Genomic DNA, 21,356 nt, shown 5'->3' on the forward strand with positions numbered 1-21,356 from the left:
TGGCTTGTATTACTATTATTATTATTATTGTTGTTATTAACATTATAGTGCAGGATCATTTTATCCCAGACACCAGTATAGTGGAAGAGCAAGCATATCCCTTATAGGCTAAACAAAAATTTTAGAATTCAGTTTCTTCAGCCTTGACTTGAGTTATGTACTCATCCCTGAACTAAGCAGTATGGGCAGAAAGATGGAAGATATTGATTGGTTTAGCTTGGGTTACATACTCTATTTTTAGAGGTTGATTTAGCTTTACTTGAAGCATATTAGCTGAGAGCAAGGGAGGAGTGGTTCTGTTAATACAAATTCAGAATACTGTTGTCACCAAAAAGGGAAGTGGATGCTTGGTGGCAAAAGTGACCCATGTTCATTATAGTGCTATCAGATAGATCATAATAGGTGATCCTGTGATACTACATTAGTCTCTCTGGGGATGCACCAATTGGGACAGTTCTTGGTGGTTTATATCTTTTAGTGGGTAATATTTGTCTTAAAAATTTGAATTGTAATTATGAATGTATATTTTGTGTAAAAACATCAGTTTGACCTCTGGGTTCTTTTGTATTAAAATTTAAATTTGAGATATTTTATTGTTATGAAGTACATTATGTCCTAAAATTCCAGGGAAATACAGTTGAGCCTTAACAACACCGGGCTTAGGGGTGCTGACTGTCCCTTTTCCCCCATATAGTCAGAAATCCACTTGTAACTTTTGACTCCCTCAAAATTGAACTATTAATAGCCTACTGTTGACCAGAGCCTTACCAATAACATAAACAGCCTATTAGCACATATTTTATATGTTATATGCATTATATACTGTATTCTTGCAACAAAGTAACAGAAAAGGAAATGTTATTAAGATAATCATAAGGAAGAGAAAACATATTTACAGTTTATTAAGTGGAAGTGGATCATCATAAAGGTTTTCATCCTCATCTTCATATTGAGTGGGCTGAGGAGGAGGACGAAGAAGAGAGGTTAGTTTTGCTGTCTCAGGGGTGGCAGAAGCAGAAAAGATAGAGAAGGTAGGAAGGGAGGCAGGAGAAGTAGACACACTCAGTATACCTTTTATTGAAAAAAAATCCATGTATAAAATTCATGTATAAATGGACCCAGGCAGTTAAAACCTGCATTGTTTAAAGGTGAACTGTGTCATTGTAATAACTATTTTGCATCAACACACTTATAAACACAAATGCAACATGAGCACTGAAGTTGAGAGCCTGTATTCTTATATATCTAGATGATCCAGAATATACTTGTGTTCTTTACTTTTAGCTTATTTCCAAAATATAAATATAGAATCAAAACACTTCAATAGTAAATTACCTTTTTTTTTTTTTTTTTGAGATGGAGTCTTGCTCTGTCACTCAGGCTGAAGTGCAGTGATGCGATCTCGGCTCACTGCAACCTCTGCTTCCCAAGTTCAAGCGATTTTCCTGCCTCAGCCTCCTGAGTAGCTGGGACTACAGGCATGCGCCACCATGCCTGGCTAATTTTTGTATTTTTAACAGAGATGAGGTTTCGCCATGTTGAGCTCAGATGATCCACCTGCCTTGGCCTCCCAAAGTGCTGGGATTACAATTGTGAACCACTGCCTGGCCATAAATTATCTTTTTTAAATTTGTTTTGCAACAGTCTCACTCTGTCACCCAGGCTAGAGTGCAGTGGCATGATCATGGCTCACTGCAGCCTCAATCTCCCAGGCTCAAGTGATCCTCCCACCTCAGCCTCCTGAGTAGCTGGGACTCTAGGTGTGCACCACCACACCTGGCTAATTAAAAAAAAAAATTTAATAGAGACAGGGTCACACTGTATTGCCCAGGCTGGTCTTGAATTCTGGAGTTCAAGCGATCTCCCACCTTGGCCTCTCAAAGTGCTGGGATTACAGGCATAAGCTACCGCTCCCAGCCTATATTAAATTATCTTTACCAGTGCTGTCTAATAGAACTTTCTACAGTGATGGAAATGTTCTATAGTTTATGCTGTCCAATATGGTAGCCATTAGCCACATCTAGCTATTGGGCACTTGAAGTGTGGCTAGTGCCATTGAGGAACTGAATTCTTAATTTATTTAATTTTAATAAATTTAAATTTAAATATCCACTGTGGCTGCTGGCTACTACTGCTTGGACAGTGCAACTCTAAATAGCATCAAATAAGAGAATGGTATAAAGTGCCCAGTGTGCTCTATACTAAGCACACAATAGATGTGAGAGGAGGAGAAGTCTATAGATTCTGTCTTGAAAAGGGTTGGGCCTCACCTAACTGGCCAGAGCAACCTGAGTTAGGCTTATCCCAGGACAATACTAGTAGCTATCTTAGCATGGTAGTCAAGACCCTTTGTGACATGGCTTCAACTTTCTTCTGCTACTACCTGCCATATATTCTATATTCTAGACCAGGGGTCTCCAACCCCTGGACCACGGATCCGTATCAGTCCATGGCCCGTTAGGGACTGGGCTGCACAGCAGGAGATGAGTGGTGGGTGAGGGAGCATTACTGCCTGAACTCCACCTTTTGTCAGATCAGCAGTGGCATTAGATCCTCATAGGACTGCGAACCCTATTGTGAACTGCATGTGTGAGGGATCTAGGTTACATGCTTCTTATGAGAATCTAACTAATGTCTGATGATCTAGGTGGAACAGTTTCATCCTGAAACCATCTCCCTGCCCAGGTCTGTGGAAAAATCATCTTCCATGAAACCAGTCCCTCATGCCAAAAAGGTTGGGGACTGCTGTTTCACGCACATCAAATTTCACATCTTTTCTTTTGCACCTGTCTTCATTCTGTATTGAGTGCCTTCCTCCCCTCACACTCATGAAATATTTCAGATAAGCTTCTACTAATCCTTTATGTTGCAATACATCATCTTCTCTGAGGCTGTACCTGATCCCCTAGGCAGTTATTTCCTTTCTTCTCTGTGCTCTATGTATTTTTCTTTATCAGAATCTGTGCTTCACTTATGCTGTTTAGCTTTTGATCTCTTCCACTGGATTGGGAACTAACTTCCTCCAGGCTTGGCACTAACTAGTCCACTTATGAATGGTCAGTTGAATAGCTGGATAGATGAATGGATGGATAGTTGATTCTCAACCCTGGTCACAACAGTTTAAAAATATACCAAAATCAAATTTATTGAGTTATAATTTATATAAAAGAAGATACACCTATTTTAAATGTACAGTTTGATGCATTTTGACAGGTGTTATCATTTGTGTAACCACCACCACATTCAAAATATAGAATATATCCATCACCTTATAAAATTGCATTTATGATTTTTCCCTGGAGCTCCCTTCCTGGCTCCAGCTAACCGTTTATCTGCTTTCTATCACTATAGATTTGTCTTTTCTAGGATTTCATATAAGTAAACTCAGAGTGTATACTCCTTTCATACTTAGTATTTTATGGGACAGAGAGATATTAAACACACACAAATGTGGTAAATATTAAGGTCAATATGACAATAAATGCAAGCAGTGCTTGGCATTCTAGAGTCATGACTTTGCTTGTCTCTTTTCACAGTATACAATTGGACTGTGGATGAGGTGGTACAGTGGCTGATCACATATGTGGAGCTGCCTCAGTATGAGGAGACCTTCCGGAAGCTGCAGCTCAGTGGCCATGCCATGCCAAGGTCAGGAGGGGACTGGGTTTTTATCTCTTGAGGGTATGAGGAATGGGCTGGAGTGGGCCTGCCTTCAGATTGCTCTGGCCAGTTAAGTGAGGTTCTACCCTTTTCAGGGCAGCGTCTATAGATCTTGCCTCTTCTCACATCTGTTGTGCACTTGCTATAAAGTATGATGGGCACTTTGCATCCACTCTATTCTTTAATAGTCCTGTCAATCCTGGGAATAGTACTAATAGCTGCCATTTACTGAGTGCTTAGGACATGCCAGACATTCTACTCAACACTATATACAGTATCTCATTTAATTCTTACATCAGTCCTGTAAGGTGGGTATTATTGTATATAGATGATGAAACTGGTTAAGTAACTTTTCTAAGGTCACAAACATGACTAGTTAGGGGCAAAACTGAGATTTGAATCTTGGTATACATCAAACCCTGTTGGTGTTTCTTTTTTTTTTTTTTTTCCCCCATGCTCCAAGCAGCTGCCTCTTTTATCACCTGGGAGCCTCAGGGCTCTTTTAGCCTTCCCTGGGTTATCCATATGCAGCTTATTTATAATAAAAATGGTACAGAGGAGAGGTTGATTGCCATTGGCCCCAGCCTCATCTCTGGGATGACTCCAACAGCTGTTGTTTCATGACTCTTTGCCTCCTTTACACACTCAATATGGTAAGGCTTGGGCTGGGAATGGGGGGAGGAATGGAGTATTGCTTGGACTTCTTGTAATGTCAAACTAGTGCCATATGTCATTCAGTCATTAATCCATTTACTTATTCATCCAACAAATATTTACTGGGTACCTGCTCTGTGCCAAGCACTTGTGCTGGGTGCTGGGGATAAAGATGACAACAACCTGCCCTTGCCCTCAAAGGGCTTACTATCTGGTAAGTGCTGATTATGTATAATCTGTCATCTTATTATGTAGGTGCATCTGGTTTTCAGCTTCAGCAAAGGGGAAAGGGGAAGGTGAAGCTCTTGGAATGCCCACACTTTGCAGTCTCCAGCCACAGAGCTACCGAGCACTGCTGTCCAGGCCTAGCTGAGCTGGCTGTTCCCTCCTCTGCTGCCTGCAGCCTCTTCTTCACAGCTTCTCCCTACTCTGGAGAGAGTAATAATCTTAATGTTTGTACCTCCCTTTATAGAGTGCTTTCCTACCTATTATTTCAGTTGATTGTCACAACTCTGGGAGGAAGAGTATCCCAACTTTTGGGTGAGCAAACTGAATCTCAAATATTTTATAATTTATCCAAGCTGGTAAGTGGCAGAGCTGGGATTTGAACCCAGGTCTGTCTTGTTCTAAATGCCTTGTTTTTTTCCACTGCATCTTCCTCTTGTGCCATGTGGTTAAAGATAGGTTTCCTTTCAATATTCAGTTTAGTTCTATTTTACAAAACTTCACTAAGCACCTATCATGTGCCATGCTCTTTGGTGGGCCCAGAGGACAAAGAGATGCATTAGACCAGACCCCTGACTTGAGGAACTCCATGTTTAATGGAGAAGTAGATGATTGGCCACTAAGATCCAGGATTTAGGTGTCTTTCTTGCTACCCATAGAAATAGCAATATTGCTTTGTGGATCCCTGTACCATTTTCCTCATGGGGGGTATCTTTGGCTTGGATTAAAACTGCAAAACATAGAATAAGAAGTCAGTTCTCAGGTCATCGGTTCACGTAGCTTTTTTGTGGCTAGAATTAGAGCCAAGACCAGGTCCAGCCAGGCTGGGCACAGATGTAGGGGATGCCAAGCTGTGGCACCTTAGTGATAGCAGGAAGCATGGGGCCTTCAGTGCTTGGGGTGGAGTGAGGGTGGTTCTAGGCCCATCATTAGCTCACATGGTATAATGAGAATAATCTAGCAGATTTGAGTTCATTCTCTGGCTTTGCCACTTACTTGTTTGTGACTTTGGGCAAGTTACTCAACTCTAAGTCTCCGTTTTCTTATCTAGAAAGTGGCACTAATAATGGAACTGAGTTCTTAAGGTTGTTGTGAGGACTGAATGAGGTATTGTATGTAAAGTATCAGACACACAGTAGTTGCTTAGTCAATGTTACCTCCTTTCTCATTTCTTTCATTGCTTACAAATAGATAGCATTCCAGTTCATAGGTGTCTTTGAGAAATAGACTGTAGAAAAGATGACAATGTTTATTCTCATTAGTCAGACAAACTGCAGCACATCTGGCAGAAGTGTTTTAAAGAGGAACCCCAAGAACTCCCAGGCTTGTAGGAAGCATCTGATTTTATATAAGTTTACACAGTAGGAAACTGAGGTCCTGGGGGAGGAACAAAGCAACTTATGATCAGACAAGTGAGTCACTAGTAGAGCTGAAATGAGAAGACAGATCTCCTGACCACTCCCACTCCCCATCACAGTGCCTCACTGCCTCTCTTATTGGTGGGCTTGATTGCTTTCCAAGGCCAGAGAAGGAAGTAGCTGTTCCTGCGTGCTCCGACAGGAGTATAATCACACTGTGCTGTCAGAAGCTTCTTTTCTAGCTGGGGAAATAAACATATGCATCAGAAAAGAGCACAAACCTTATAGAGTAGTATAGAATTAAGTGCTTACTTGTGGGACTTAGACCAGTGGTTTTCAACCTTTCATATCCTTTACCCCTCTCCTTTTATATCCACTGTGTTCCAGCAGAAGAGAAACAAAGTTCCATTTTTCCTAGGTCATTTTCTTGTTTACAGGCTTTCTCTTATTATAGTTATCACTGACAGTATGGGTGGAGGTCATAAAAAGTTACAGTAATTTTATTGGAGGTAACTTGTATTGCAGTGACTCAAATACAAGCTAACAGGACTAATTCCATTTTTGTCACCAGTGATTAATAAAAAATTTTTTTTCCTTTTCTGTATTTCATTTCAATAGCACATCAGCAGGTTTATATATAATGACAGTGAGTTTAGGATAATTCATAAGTCCTGGAATCACTGGGTCATATGACATGACAGTTTGACCTGGGCTGCACAGGAAATGCATTTATAAGTGGTGGGAGGTGGGGACAATATATAGAAGATAAACCCTGGAAGGAGAAGCACAACAGAAAATTTCGTTGGGTGTGGGAATGGTTACAGACAGGTAATCCTTAGAGGATAGCGTGCTTAGAAGTTGGTGGATATGGGGAGAGGGCTGAACAAGTTCTTGGTAAATGTTATGTGTCCCTCCATACACTCTGTTGAGACCCAACTGGTATAGACTCTGTTCTAGAGTGCAGAGGGGAGCAATCACCAAGAGCTAGAAGTGTTCCTGGAGGAGGTGGGTAATCCTACCAGGATCCTTCCTGGCTTTACTGGCAGCGAACTGATCTGCTACTCTTTGCCTCAACAGGCTAGCTGTCACCAACACCACAATGACAGGGACTGTGCTGAAGATGACAGACCGGAGTCATCGGCAGAAGCTGCAGTTGAAGGCCCTGGATACAGTGCTCTTCGGGCCTCCTCTCTGTGAGTCTCGTGTTGAGAAGGGCTACTGCTGTGCCATGGAAACCAAAGCTATTGTAGTGGATAGGCTAAGGCTCTGGGTCTGCTAGGCACACCTGCAAGATAGCACCTATACTCTTTCCACTGGTATTAAGTTTGAAAGAGTCTTACATTTTAGTCCAGATATATAGCAACATGCATTCATTAAATACTTTAAGGAAATATCTGCATTGTGCCAGTGCTGTGCTGGACCCTGTAGGAAGACCTGGAATGAATCATATTCTGCCCTGAAGGTATAACATGAGTGTTCTATAGAGGTACACAGTGCTTCTGAGGCCCAGAGGAGGCCTAGTGAAGGTATCCTATAGACAAGGTGACATGTGACCTCTGCCTTTAAGGGTGAATAGAGCTTTATTCTATGGAGGTGGCAGAATAGGACATTCTAGGCAGAGTAAACAACCTGAGCAAGAATACAAAAGCTAAAATATGGAAAGTATGCTCAGGGATAGAAGTAACCACCTATGGACTGAAAGCTTGTTAGCTGTTACCTACTTCCATATTTCATTTCAATAGCACATCAGCAGCTATATATATGTGTGTGTGTGTGTGTATGTGTGTGTGTGTGTATATATATGTGTGTGTGTGTGTATATATATATATATATATATATATAATGACAGTGGGTTATTGTAGACATTTAGAGTGTATGAACTGATTAGTGAATATCTTTGTATCATTGAATGACCAAGGAGGACTAAGTGGGTTTTCACTGAAGCAGTAGACACACTTGGGCCTAAGAAAGGGTGGTCTCTTCAGCCAAGGAGGCTAGTTGAGAGAATTGGGTTGTTCAGTCTCCACAGAGCTATGTTGTGGGAACAGCCAGCCTGCCATCCTTTTTCTAATTCTAAGTGAACCAAAGGGGAGCAAAAAGTAGTGAGATTTCTTGGAAAACTATTTTCAACTAAACAGCCTCTTAGGGCCCGCTTCCTGCCCTTTGGGAATGGCTTGCCTCGATTTAGGGTGCCAGCAGCAGAAAGGTATTGAATCAGGAACCAGTCCAGAGAAGCAGCTGGCAGGCAAGGTCAGAGGCAATATAACATTTCCCTGTCTGTGAATATGGCTTGGCAAATATGCAAGCTGATGTCTCAATACAAGTGGATCTATGCTTTTTGAAAGTATGAAACAGAGCAACCTGGGCGAAGACTACTGTTTCCACTTCCTTTGCCACCTTTTTTTGGGGGAGTGGAGGGTTCTAGGACACATTTTGCTCACCTTCATTGGTAGGTTTTGAATAATGACACAGTAACTGGTTCTACTCTTTATGTAAGGCCTAGTCTCTGTATTGAGCAGTGGCCTTTCATCATTCACTAACCTTTATTGAGCACATTCTAAGTACCAGCATAAATGGCAGGATACCTGCTCTCAAGTACTTCTATCTAAATGGAGATAGCTATGTCAGCAAATATAGTAAAGTGTCAACAAATATAGTAAGTGTTATAGCTATTATGTAAGTCTTTCCAGAGTTCAACTGGGGGCACATACTAGGGAGGAGTTTCCTATTGGAGTCCAGGAAACTTTATGGAGAAAGTAATTCTTGAGCTGAGTCTTGAAAGATGAGAAGTGGAAGTGGCCTTATTAAACTCTCCCTGTTAACAACTTACACATCTCTTTGTACACACCAAGAACACTCATGCCCAACTATAAAAGCTAGACTACTTTTGCAAAGGTTCTCCTCTGTCACCACCCAGCAAGGGGAGGTTTTCAGCAGCCTGAAAGTCTTCCTTAGCCTTGTAATATATATTATCAAGCTATATCTGTATCAAAATCAGATTTACCATGTCTGAAAGGGTACAGTAGAAACTGCAGGTTAAAGCAGTCAAGGATTTTATCTGGAAAAATCAGCTATGGGAACCAGAATGCTGGGGACATGGTACAGGGTCCAGGATATCAGAGCCAACGAGAGGGGCCCTGGTGGAGCAGGTTGGACTGATACCAGGACTGGGGTATTTTTCTCTGAGGCTTATTGCATGTAGCCCATATGCTGCATGTGATCTAACTTAAGGAAGGCCAGAGATCAGCAGGAAAACTATCTTCCTGAGATAGGCAGAGCACAGGTACTGAAGCTAAGAATATACTTCACACTGACTGGGACAGTTATAATAAAAATAGTTTTTAAAAATGGAAAACAAGTTTTGGCAAGGGTGTAGAGAAATTGGAACCCCCGTACATTGCTGATGAGAAGGTAAAATGGTTCCGCTACTATGTAAAATAGTCTGGTGGTTTCTCAAAAATTAGACACAGAGTTACCATAGAACCTAGCAATTCCACACTTAGGTATACATGCAAAGAATTGAAGACAAGTACTCAAACAAGTACACGTACATGCATGTTCATAGCAGCACATGCCACAAGAGCCAAAAAATAAAACAACCCAAATGTCTATTAATAGATGAATAGATAAATACATTGTGGTGCAATAGAATATTATTCACCTACAAATGGAATGAAGTTCTGATACATGTTACAATGTGGATGAACCTGGAAAGCATTACGCTAAATGAAAGAAGCCAGACACAAAAGATCACATATTGTATGATTCTGTTAATATGAAATGATTAGAATAGATAAATCCACAGAGACAGAATGTAGACTGATGGTTGGCAGGGATTGGTGGGAGGAGGGAATGGGGAGAAACCACTTACTGGGTAAAAAATTTTACTGTAGAGTGATAGAAATGTTTTGGAACTAGATAGAGGTGGTGGTTGCATAACATCATGAATGTACTATATGCCACTGAATTGCTTACTTTAAAATGGTTACTTTTATATTATGTGAATTTTACCTCAAATTATTTTTTAAAGAGCGTATGCAACAAAAGAAAGAATAGATAAACTGGACTTCACCAAAATAAAAAAGTTTCATACTTCAAAGAATGTACCAAGAAAGTGAAAAGACAACCCACAAAATGGAGAAAGTATTGGCAAACATTTTTCTGACAAGGCTCTACTATCCAGAATACATAAAAAATTCTTGCTAGGGACGGTGGCTCATGCCAGTAATCCCAGCACTTTGGGAGGCTGAGGTGGGTGGATCACCTGAGGACAGGAGTTCAAGAACAGTCTGACCAACATGGCAAAACCCCGTCTCTACTAAAAAAATGCAAAAATTAGCCAGGTGTGGTGGCACATGCCTGTAATCCCAGCTACTCAGGAGGCTGAGGCATGAGAATTACTGAAACCTGGGAGGCAGAGGTTACAGTAAGCCAAGATCATGCCACTGCACTCCAGCCTGGGTGACAGAGTGACACCCTCTCTCAAAACGAACGAACAAACAAAAAATGGACAAAGGATTTGAACATATATTTATATGTCCACAGTTCAATGGCCAATATACACGTGAAACAGTGCTCGACATCATTATCAGGGCAATGCAAATTAAAATCACAATGAGGTAACACTTTTTATTCACTAGGATATAATAAAAAAGACAGTAACAAGTGTTGGTAAGGATGTGTTGAAATTAGAATAATAGCCAAAAAGTGGAAACAACTCAAGTGTCTGTCAGTTGATGAATGGAAAAATAAATGGTATATACATACAGTAGAATATTAATCAGCCACTAAAAGGTATGAAGTACTGATATATGCTACAGTGTGGATGAACCTTGAAAACATGCCAAGTAAAAGAAGCCAGTCACAACAGGCCACATATTATATAATTTTGTGATTTCACTTACATAAAATACCCAGAATACACAAATCCATAGAGACAGAAAATAGATTAGTGGTTTCTGGGGCTGGGAGTGGGGGCAGTGGGAAATAGGAAGTGACTGCTAATAGATATGGCATTTCTTTTTGGGATAATGATAGTATTCTAACATTAATTTTGTCAGTGGTTGCACAACCTTGTGAATATACTGCAACCATTGAATTGCACATTTTAAGAGAGAGACTTAGAATTTTAGGCTCTGTGAATTATGTCTTAATAAATATATACATGCATACCTTATTTTATTGTGCTTTGCTTTATTGCACTTTGCAGATAATTGCATTTTTTACAAGTTGAAGGTTTGTGGCAATCCTGTGTTGATCAAGCTGTTGGTACCATATTTCCTAGAGCGTGTGCTCACTTTTGAGTGTCTGTGTCGGAATTTTTAAGCAATAAGTTATTTTTAAATTAAGGCACACACACTGTATTTTTAGACATAATGCTATTATACACTTAATAGACTATAGTATAGCGTAAACATAACTTTTATCACTGGGAAACCAAAAAATTTGTGTGACTCACTTTATTGCTTTATTAGCTTTATTGCAGTGGCCTCAAACTGAACTTGCAGTGTATGCCTGTACAGCTTGATTTTTTTGTAGCTCCTGGAGTTTTATTCAGACGACTTCTTTGAAGTTTGGGAAAGAACCCTGGATTGGCAGGTGACCTGGGTCCCTTTTCAAAATTGCCACTCACTGTGTGACCTTGGGTAGGTCACTTTTCTCAGGTGTGTTTTATGATTTGTATTATGAGATTCCTCCCTACGGTTTCTTTCAGCTGTGACATTTTATGATTTTTGGGAGGAACTCCTTGCTTAATAAGGGTTCTGTATAAAAGACAGGAGGTCTGTTCCTTCCTGGTGTCTGCCTCCTGTATTTTTAGGACTTCTGTGCTTGGTCCTTGCCTTATTAAGTGACCTTTGGCAATTCAGTTCTGCCTGGATTTGGGTTTCCTTTTGTGTAAAATGGGTTTGGTCATTAAAGGTTCTTAGTGGCTCTCTCATTCAAGGATTCTGATAGAACTGGGTATACTCCTGGAAGCTAAGATTTTAGAAATCAGCAGCTGTCCTGATGGCAAATATTGTTTTTATATTTTTCTACTGATGCTTGTCTAATGAAACTTTTGAAAATTGCCAGCTGGAGTCTGAGGAAAATACTAAGGAGCTCTTTGCCAGGAAACTTCTGAAAGGGGTGGGGGCGTGCCTGCTGGATGTTTACAAATAGTCCCTTGATCTGTGCCCCTCTAGACTTTATTTTCCCTCTGAGCATGGACTAAAAATCCCTATTTCAGTGCTATTCTTTAACACCCATTTAGGACCTAGAGGCCTGTACTGGGTCTGACCTGTGTTCTGAAGTTAGGATGAGTTCTTAAGGCTGAATGAGCAGACACTTAGACCTCATCATCAGTCATTTAGCACACAAACACCCCAGAGAGCCTAGACTTGGTACAGCTGTGAGCTATGGCCACCTCACCGAGCCATAATAAAAATTCTGCTATTGGTCTGAGGCTTGACATATCTCACATAAAAGGTTTGTCATGCAGTAGCCAAGAGGGCATGCCGAGGGAACAGGTGCCATCTGTCCACAGCAGCCTCAGAACTTGGGAAAAGGGAAGAGGGATCAGATTGGCTCAGCAGAGGGCCACCTCAAGGTCCATTTTCTGACAGTAGAAGGCATGCTCAGTCCTCCCCATGTGACCACAGCCCTTTACACACCACCCTTTACAGTCTTTTTCACTCTGCAGAGTTGGCTCTGGGCTTACAGGCCCATCTAGGGCTCTCCAAATAGTACCAGTTTGCAGATGTTAGGGGTGTTTGGAGATGTTAGGAGATGTTATCCATCTTCTACTTCCGTTAGAGGAAACAAGATACAATAAAGAGTTCCAGCTTTGAAATCAAGCTGACTAGCTCTATCACTCAGTAGCTTTGTGACCTTGGACACATTTCTAAGGTTCTCTGTGCCCCAATTTCCCCTAAATAAATGGTAGCTACTATTTTCAATTTTTAACGTGTGCCTACAGTGTGCTTAGTTTTGGGCTAGGGGCTAGTGTGCCCTTTGTGCTTTCAGCAGGAATATTGAGAAAAGTGCAGGGAGGCTGACAGAATAATTGTTGCAGGTCAGGGGCAGTTGGAGATAGGAAAAGAAAAGACTATGCCTTATCTTCCTTCTTCATTGGCTCAGAAAATAGGGGAAAGTCCTCAGTGAGCAGGAGTGGTTGCTTTTCTGGCAAATTGAACTGCATAACGTAGAATAAGAAACCAAATGAAATAACTAGGCTCAATCTGCATACCCACCTTAAGTATTTGAAGTATTGGAAGCACTCGTTGCATGGAGTCTTGTCTGAACAAGGGTACCTTTGATTTTTGGTAAGAATATAAAGGGGATATTGAAGTTGAGAAACTCTAGGAAACCAAGATTAAAAGTCCTTAACAAACAGGGGAGACAAAGAATACCCCAGGCTCTGGTAGTGGCTCTGGAGGAGGCAGGTGTGTTCCAGGAAGAAAGACAACTCACTGTGCTGCAGAAATAGCTCCTCTTGGAACCCAAAAGGTAGGAGAGTGAGGGCTTAAGTATGCCTAGACTTGTAGCCTGCCTGGAGGCTAGGGGATGGCCATGAGAGGACCCTCGGTTTTCTTTCAGAGAGCCTAGAATAAACGTATGAAGGACATGGCCACCACCCTGACCTAGTAACCCCCCTCCCTTGGGTGGAAATAGGATGTGTTAATTTGTCTTTGATCCCATCTCATCCCCATGTCCTGCTGCTCAGCCTTTCTGTGAGCAGCTATGATGGTAACTCCTTTTGTCAAACTATGGGCATCAGTATCATATGGTTTCTTTTTCTGGTGTCTTGACCCTCCCTTAACTTGGTGGCTCGACCCGGGTCCTTTTGGATTTCCACCAGCCTCACGTCCTTACTGTGTCCAAGGATCATGCCAGTCCTACCTCCTCCTCCACCGTCTAAGGGCAACTTGCTGTGCACAGAGGGTCATTAGCCCTGGCATAACTCCCTTTTTTCCCTCTTTCTCTGACTCCCACATCCAGGGCTCCTCTGAGCCCACAGCACAACCTAGACAGAGGATGCAGGAGCAGCCGTCTCCTTATAGTGCCCCTTTCAAGTCTTTTGTGCTGTGGCACAGAGCCCAGATCTGGTATACCAGGAACAATGTTAGTTCCAGAAGTGCCTCTCTCCTGATTAGCTAAGTGTTTAGGATGTGGCTTTTGCTTTTTATCTTTTGGTGTCATTTCTTGTTTAACATTTAAATTTTGCTCTGGACAGTGGGCATTCTTTGAACCCCAGTTGGTGGTTGGGGCCCTCATGCTTCACTGAATTGCTACCAGGTGTTTTCTGGAAATAGCTCTGCCCCTCAGTTTCTGGTAGGTGTAATGTCTCATCAATATCAATTTCTTGATGCTATCCTGTTCTAGAGTCTCTGGATTTCACAGTAGCCTAGAAATGTTCACCGTAGATTGAGACTTCTGGACCTTTCCCTGATCTGTGCCAAGAATGGCCTGGTAGTCCAGGAGACCTAGTTCCTACAGTGACTTCAGTCCTACAGCCAGAACTAAGGCTTCTGGTGACATTGCTTTATATCTTTTTATACCAGTCATCTCCATTTACCTACTGTGGAACTTTAGAATTGCTTACCCTGTAGGACAGAAGCCACTACATCTGGGCATATGGGCTCATCCTAGCCCAAAGATGGCTAGGGTATATTGAGAAGGCACTAGTTCTCTCCTCTTCACTGCATCTTAAGGAAGTGTGATTTAATAAGCTTCCTGTATTGCTGTAAGGCCTCTCATTTCAAAACAAAGCCTTGGCTAGCAGAGAGATAGACATAGAGCTTACTATAATAGTGTATGGGAATTGTGTATCTAAGAAGAGAAACTAATTCCTTCTCAGTGGGAGAGTGGGAGAGTGTGCAGTGGAGTCTGCAAGGCTAAGTGTGCAGTAGGCACCCTAACTCACCATGCCCTCCCCTCTTTGGCAGTGACCCGCCATAATCACCTCAAGGACTTCATGCTGGTGGTGTCTATCGTTATTGGTGTGGGCGGCTGCTGGTTTGCCTATATCCAGAACCGTTACTCCAAGGAGCACATGAAGAAGATGATGAAGGACTTGGAGGGGTTACACCGAGCTGAGCAGAGTCTGCATGACCTTCAGGAAAGGTAAGGCCCTGCCCCTTCAGGAAAGGTAAGGCCCTGCCATTACCTTTGGCTCCTGGGAACCTCCTATTTCCACCTGAGTGTGAGCCACTTGGCCCCTGAGACCTTGTTAACATGGCAGCCCAGGCTGCATCATCCTTCCAAAACTGCACTGCAAGTTTAGGTTGCCGATATTCCAAGTGCCCTGGGCAGTTATTCCTCCTGGGGAGAAACTTGTTTCTATCTTTTTTGCCTCTTAGCTTCAGAGGGAGAAATGTGTAGCTGCCAGAGGTCTTGAGCTTCCCATTGCTTGTTAGGGGGTCATTCTTCCTTCATCCGTCTCTGGACTGCTTCTCTTAGCATATAAATAGATATAATGAACTGTTCTTTACTGTTCCCCAAAGAAACCTCACAAACCTTCCTTCTTACTGTCCTTAGTTCTTTCTTATAAGGAATCTAAATCTCATAAACGCTGACTTGCTGTATGACTTTGGATAAATCTCTTTCCCTCCCAGGACTTATTTCCTCATTGGTAATATGAAGGGATTGACCTAGGAGAATGCTAAACTCTCCTAGAACACTTCCAACTCATATGGTGTGGGATTCTGTTAAAATAAAATATGACTTCAAAACTATGGCAGAAGATTTAGCTGTGAAAAGAGAGTGCCCGTTAGTCAGTCGGTCAGTCAGCCTGTGTATTTCCTAACATATAGTAACCAGTTCTGTGATGGCAGTTGTAAGAAATTCACTGTTCCTGAGGAAACAAAACTTACACACCCACAAGAAGCAGCAGTGAGAGCACACTTAATGCAGACTTAGTTCCAGACTCAGCTTATAGGATAAGAATGCTAATGACTAGAAAGACAAAGAAGTGAATGAGTGGATGCGGGACTCTGAGGAGGCAGCCTTGAAAGATGGGTAGAGAGGTCCTGGGTGTTAAGGTTGAGTGTATAGGGTGGGGCCAGATCCCTGGGACCTTAAGATGCATGTGGGGAAGTTAGTAGGATGCAGAAGGCAATAGAGAGTGAAATCAGGTTTTTTTGGTGGTTTTATTTTCGAGAAGAGGAGAGGCCTATTCAGGACTGTCTTTTAGAAAATGATTCTGGAAGCCTAGGGACTCTAGTTGGGAAGTCTTTGCAGGAATTCATGTAAAAGGAAATGAAGTCTTGTCTTTTCATTTATTTCTATTTATTATTATTATTTTTTGACTCTGGGTCTTGGTCTGTTGCCCAGGCTGAAGTTGAATTGCATGAACATGGCTCACTGCAGCCTCCACCCCCTGGGCTCAAGAGATCCTCCTGCTTCAGCCTCCTGTGTAGCTGGGTGCATGCCACCATGCCAGGCTGATTGTTTTGATTTTTTGTAGAGACAGGGGTCTTGCTGTGTTGCCCAGGCTTTTCCTGAACTCTGGACTCAAGAGGTCTACCTCAGCCTCCCAAAGTGCTGGGATTACAGGCCTGAGCCACTGTGCCCAGCCATTGTGTTATTTTTAAATGGTAAACACTATTTTCTTTGGAGGGGTGGGGAAAAGACTTCTAGTGAGCCAGGTATTGTTAAATAATTAAATGCATTATTGCTTTTAATCATTATAGCCCTTTGAAGTAGGTACTATTAGAGTTGAGGAAATGAAGGCTCAGAGAGAGGGTAAGTGCTTTGCTCAGGGTCATATATCAGTAAGTAGTGAACTAGGAATTTTGACACTCCAGGGTGCTGCTTTTACTGAGGTAGCAGACTTACTGTGTTTATTTCCATGGGCTGGGCTTCTAGGGAGTGAGAGGGGTCTGATCTCTAAGCTAAATCCTGGCTACTCTGCTGGACCCCTTGTTCTTGGGCCCTTTGCCAATTAGGGGCTAACTGCTGCTGTCTGAGCAGTCCCCATACCTCATTTGTTTGAAAAACGTGTACTGTTTCCATTCCAAAGGCAAAAGAATCTAGGCAGGAGACATTCCAAGTTTGGGGATAAAACTAAGCTCCCAGCACTCCCTGCTCCCTAAGACCTCCAGAGCTAAGTGACCACTGCGGCACTTAGAAAGAGACAAAGACACCCCTCCCCTTTCCCCTCTAGAGATAGGCTTGCACACATGCACACATATATCCTCCTCTGAGTGTCCAGAGCCCACTGCCACCTTGTTCCTCCCTGTATTAACAGACCTGCAATGCCAGCTTTTACAGAGCTTTATTACAGAGTTCCTGATAATTTGTGTGAATAAATATAATTCTACATGTACATTCCAGTTAGGATTTCATTGAGTTTCAAGATAATTATTTGAGGCAGGCAGGAATTTTGATTCCCAAAGCAGGCAAAACTTGCTCATCGTCACACAACTGCTTAGAGGCAGGACTAATTGCAATGCTAATGGTTGTTGCCTTGGAGTGGGGCAGTGCTTAATTGTATATTTATTTGCTCATTTCTGCACCCAACAATAATTATTGATCTCCATCTCTAACAGACCTTATTGGCACTATGAAAGGGGGTCAGTCTTGATTCTACTATAAAGGAGCTCACTATTATAAAGGACAGACTTATCGTAGTATTGGCTTTTCTCAAGAGGCTGCTTTCATAGAGGACAGTATTTCAGTGAAGAAGTGAATCCTTAGTGGTGTAACTTTATACAGTTGGGTCATGGAAGAGTACAATAAAGAAGGACATTCAGCAAGGGAAGGAGATGGCAGGAAATGGCGCCTCTGGTTTGTCTTTACCTATGCATGTATTGCCATCTGGTGTTCATTTTCAGGAGGTTCAACTCCCTTTCTCTTCAGGGACCAAGTAGGCAGATTACAATTCGCGGGAGCTTGCAGCCTAACATTTCCTCCTCTTACCTCCTTGCTTGTTCCACTATACCTTTTGAGGTCTCCGCCACTGATAGCTCTGGACTTAGAGTTTTGTTTTTAACAGATTGAGTTCTGTTTGTTTCATCTGTTTCATCTACTTAATTATCTCAGTGATCAGTGTTCTCTCAGGGTCCTTCTTGTTCTGTAGTCTATCCTTTCTTTTCCATACCTCAAGTCTAAACTATTTATCTTATCTCTTCTTCACCATCCTTTCCCCTTCCTAATCTGGTCCCCTGGTAATCTGGTGGTTTTTACTTAGAAAGGAAGACCAGACAGTAAAGTCCGTTCTCTCTTCCAAAGGGATTAGCAAATTCTCAGTCTTTGTTCTGGGTGTAGCCCAAGTCTCCCTTTCCTTCCCTCACTCCTGTCAGGCAGAGCTGATTACTCCATCTTTTGGGTGCACTCAACATCATATATATATATATATATATATATATATTTTTTTTTATATATATGTATATAAAATAAATTCTATAATGAAAAGATATATATATATCTTATCATATATATGATAATTTTATTATGGAATTTGTCACACTGTATACAGTTACCTGTTTACTTGTCTTTGTTGGAGTAAATCATGAGCTCCTCAGTGGCAGGGACAGCTTTCTGATTTATTGCCATACGTTTAGGGCTTAGCACAGGGCTTGGCACTTAGTAGGCACTTGAAAGAACTTGGTGAATGAATAGATGAATGAATGAGTGTATTAACATAGATAGCCATGTGGAGGAAAGAAGTGAGGAAGGGAGAAGGCTTGTTTAGCTGGATGGAAGGTTTTGTCAGTGAACTGAGGGAATGTGTGTGACGGTGCAAGGGTAGACTTACATTATAACTCATGCCCTTGAGATCTTATCCACTAAGGAAGATACTTGGGAAAGGAACTCAGGGCCTGGGGGCAGCAGGGGACTCTCCTGAGCCCTGCCCAGCCCCTCTGGCATAAATTTAGTTTGTTTTTTGCTTATGGGAACAGAAGCTCAGGAATCCAAGAGGTCTAGCTCAATAGTTCCTTCCTCATCTTCCTTAATCCACCCCTCTGCTACCACCCCAGTCACTTCTCGGCCATTAGGTTTTTCCTGGATCTTTTTGTCTAGCTTGCAGGGTATTCTACATTTATTGAACTTTCTAGATACCACTACATAAGGGGATTAATTGTGGCATTTGAAGTTACACAGATTGGAATTCTAGCCTCAGTTCTTCCTGCAAGTTGCTTTCCCTCTCTAAGGCTCCATATCTGCCTGTCCCAGGCTGATAATGGTACCAATATAATCATTATCTGCTGGGAGGACAAATGGGAAATACCTTGTAAACTGGTACTTGTTATGATTTTTGTATGAGACAGTTTAGAGGAGGGATTCAGATGCCTGAGAACCTGGCTCCACAGCCTTGATTACTGGCAGCAAAATGATGGTCAAGGTGTGAATTAGGTAATAACTGTGGTTTCTATTGGCCCTGAGTTAGCTCAGAGCCAGACAGTCAGCAGAGCAGGGAGAATATATGCTGAGAGTTGGAGCCGTCATTTTCCTCTTTGGTGCCATGACTCATGGCATGTTGGCTGGCACCCCCTTGCCTGGCCTCCTCCAGCTCCCTGCATTGCCCCCCAGGCTGCACAAGGCCCAGGAGGAGCACCGCACAGTGGAGGTGGAGAAGGTCCATCTGGAGAAGAAGCTGCGCGATGAGATCAACCTTGCTAAGCAGGAAGCCCAGCGGCTGAAGGAGCTGCGGGAGGGTACTGAGAATGAGCGGAGCCGCCAAAAATATGCTGAGGAGGAGTTGGAGCAGGTAGGAGAGTCCACAAATTCCTGGACACCTTGACGGGTGGGCAAAGGGCAGGGGCCCAGGGTCTGGCTGGAAGTTTCATGTGTGAGGAATTTGAAATGTGATCCAAAGACTATGCTCTAGAGTCACTGGACTCTTACCAATAAGAGTTCAAGTTGTAAAAAATAGTCACTGTGGGCACAGTGGCTCATGCCTGTAATTCAGCACTTCGAGAGGCCGAGGCAGGTGCATCACTTGAGTTCAGGAGTTCGAGATCAGCCTGGCCAACATGGTGAAAGCCCATCTCTATTAAAAATACAAAAAAATTAGCTGGGTGTGGCGGCAGGCACCTGTAATCCCAGCTACTTAGGAGGCTGAGGCAGGAGAATTGCTTGAACCCTGGAGGCGGAGGTTGCAGTGAGTCGAGATCGTGCCATTGCACTCCAGCCTGGGCAACAAGAGTAAATCTCTGTCTCAAAAAAAAAAAAAAAAAAAAAAAAAACCAAAAAAAAGAAAATTATAAAAATAGTCACTATGATTTTCAAAGAACAGTGGATAATCGGTGATAACAGTTATTTTGTTTCTTTTTTTGAGGGATTTACATAAAGTGTACAAGTCATAAGTATACAGCTGGCAAGCTTTTGCATATGCATGTACCTGTGTTACCACCACCCAGATCAAAATACAGAACCTTCTCAGCACCCCAGAAAACTCACTTTTGCTCCCCCAGTTAATATTTCATCCAAAAGTTAACTACTGTCACAACTTGTAAACCAGTTAGTTTTTTTTGGTTTGTTTTTTTTTTTTTGAGACGGAGTCTCGCTCTGTGGCCCAGGCTGGAGTGCAGTGGCCGGATCTCAGCTCACTGCAAGCTCCGCCTCCCGGGTTCACGCCGTTCTCCTGTCTCAGCCTCCCGTAGCTGGGACTACAAGCGCCCGCCACTTTGCCCGGCTAGTTTTTTTCGTATTTTTTAGTAGAGACGGGGTTTCACTGTGTTAGCCAGGATGGTCTCAATCTCCTGACCTCGTGATCCACCCGTCTCGGCCTCCCAAAGTGCTGGGATTACAGGCTTGAGCCACGACACCCAGCCCCAACCAGTTAGTTTTGTCTAATTTTGAACTTCATATAAATGGCATTATACAGTATATACTCTTTTGTGTTTTGTTTCTTTCACTCAACAGTATGTCTATGAGAGTCATCAAAGTTGCATGTAGTGATAGTTGGTTTATTTCCATTGCTGAGTTACTCATCTATTGTATGAGTATACTATAATTTATCCACTCTTCCGTTGATAAATATTTGGGTTGTCTGTAGCTTTGTTGACTTTTATGAATAATATTGCTATGAATCTTCTTGCATATGTCTCTTGGTGTGGGCATAAGCACTCATTTCTGTTGGACATATAATAGAGTATTCATGTATTTAGCTTTTTTAGAAACTGTCAAACAGTTTTCCAAAATGATTGTACCAATCTATACTGCCACAACAATGTAAGAGAATTCTAGTTGATCCATAACCTCAGTATTTTTAGGCATTTTAATTTTAAACATTCTGGTAAATGTATAGTAGTATCTTGTGATTTTAATTTTCATTTCCCTAATATTATTAAATACCTTTTAATAAATTTATTGGCCATTTGATTTGGGAATCTCTTCTCATTTTAAAAATTGGATTGTCTTTTTCTTATTGATTTGTAAGCATTATTTATATATTTTGGATATTAGTGTTTTGTCAGTATAAATACACACATGTACAGAAAATATTTTCTCTCAGCCTTGACTTGTTTTTTTGCT

The 21,356-nt window shown here is 42.0% G+C and overlaps 1 protein-coding gene across 4 annotated transcripts in view; it reads left to right on the plus strand.

Annotated features, from left to right (window-relative positions):
* The window catches only part of STIM1 (stromal interaction molecule 1), a 217,127-nt gene that overhangs the window by 178,661 nt on the left and 17,110 nt on the right, over nucleotides 1-21,356 (plus strand). For all 4 annotated transcript variants that reach the window (XM_009186797.3, XM_003910339.4, XM_003910338.4 and 1 more), the window contains exons 4-7: nucleotides 3,537-3,648; nucleotides 6,975-7,090; nucleotides 14,822-14,999; nucleotides 19,410-19,587. In XM_009186797.3, the coding sequence (XP_009185061.1) occupies nucleotides 3,537-3,648; nucleotides 6,975-7,090; nucleotides 14,822-14,999; nucleotides 19,410-19,587 (584 nt within the window). The remainder of the gene's footprint in view (nucleotides 1-3,536; nucleotides 3,649-6,974; nucleotides 7,091-14,821; nucleotides 15,000-19,409; nucleotides 19,588-21,356) is intronic.

The sequence above is a fragment of the Papio anubis genome, chromosome 12 (genome assembly GCF_008728515.1).
Source record: "Papio anubis isolate 15944 chromosome 12, Panubis1.0, whole genome shotgun sequence".
Classification (NCBI taxonomy): Eukaryota; Metazoa; Chordata; class Mammalia; order Primates; family Cercopithecidae; genus Papio; species Papio anubis.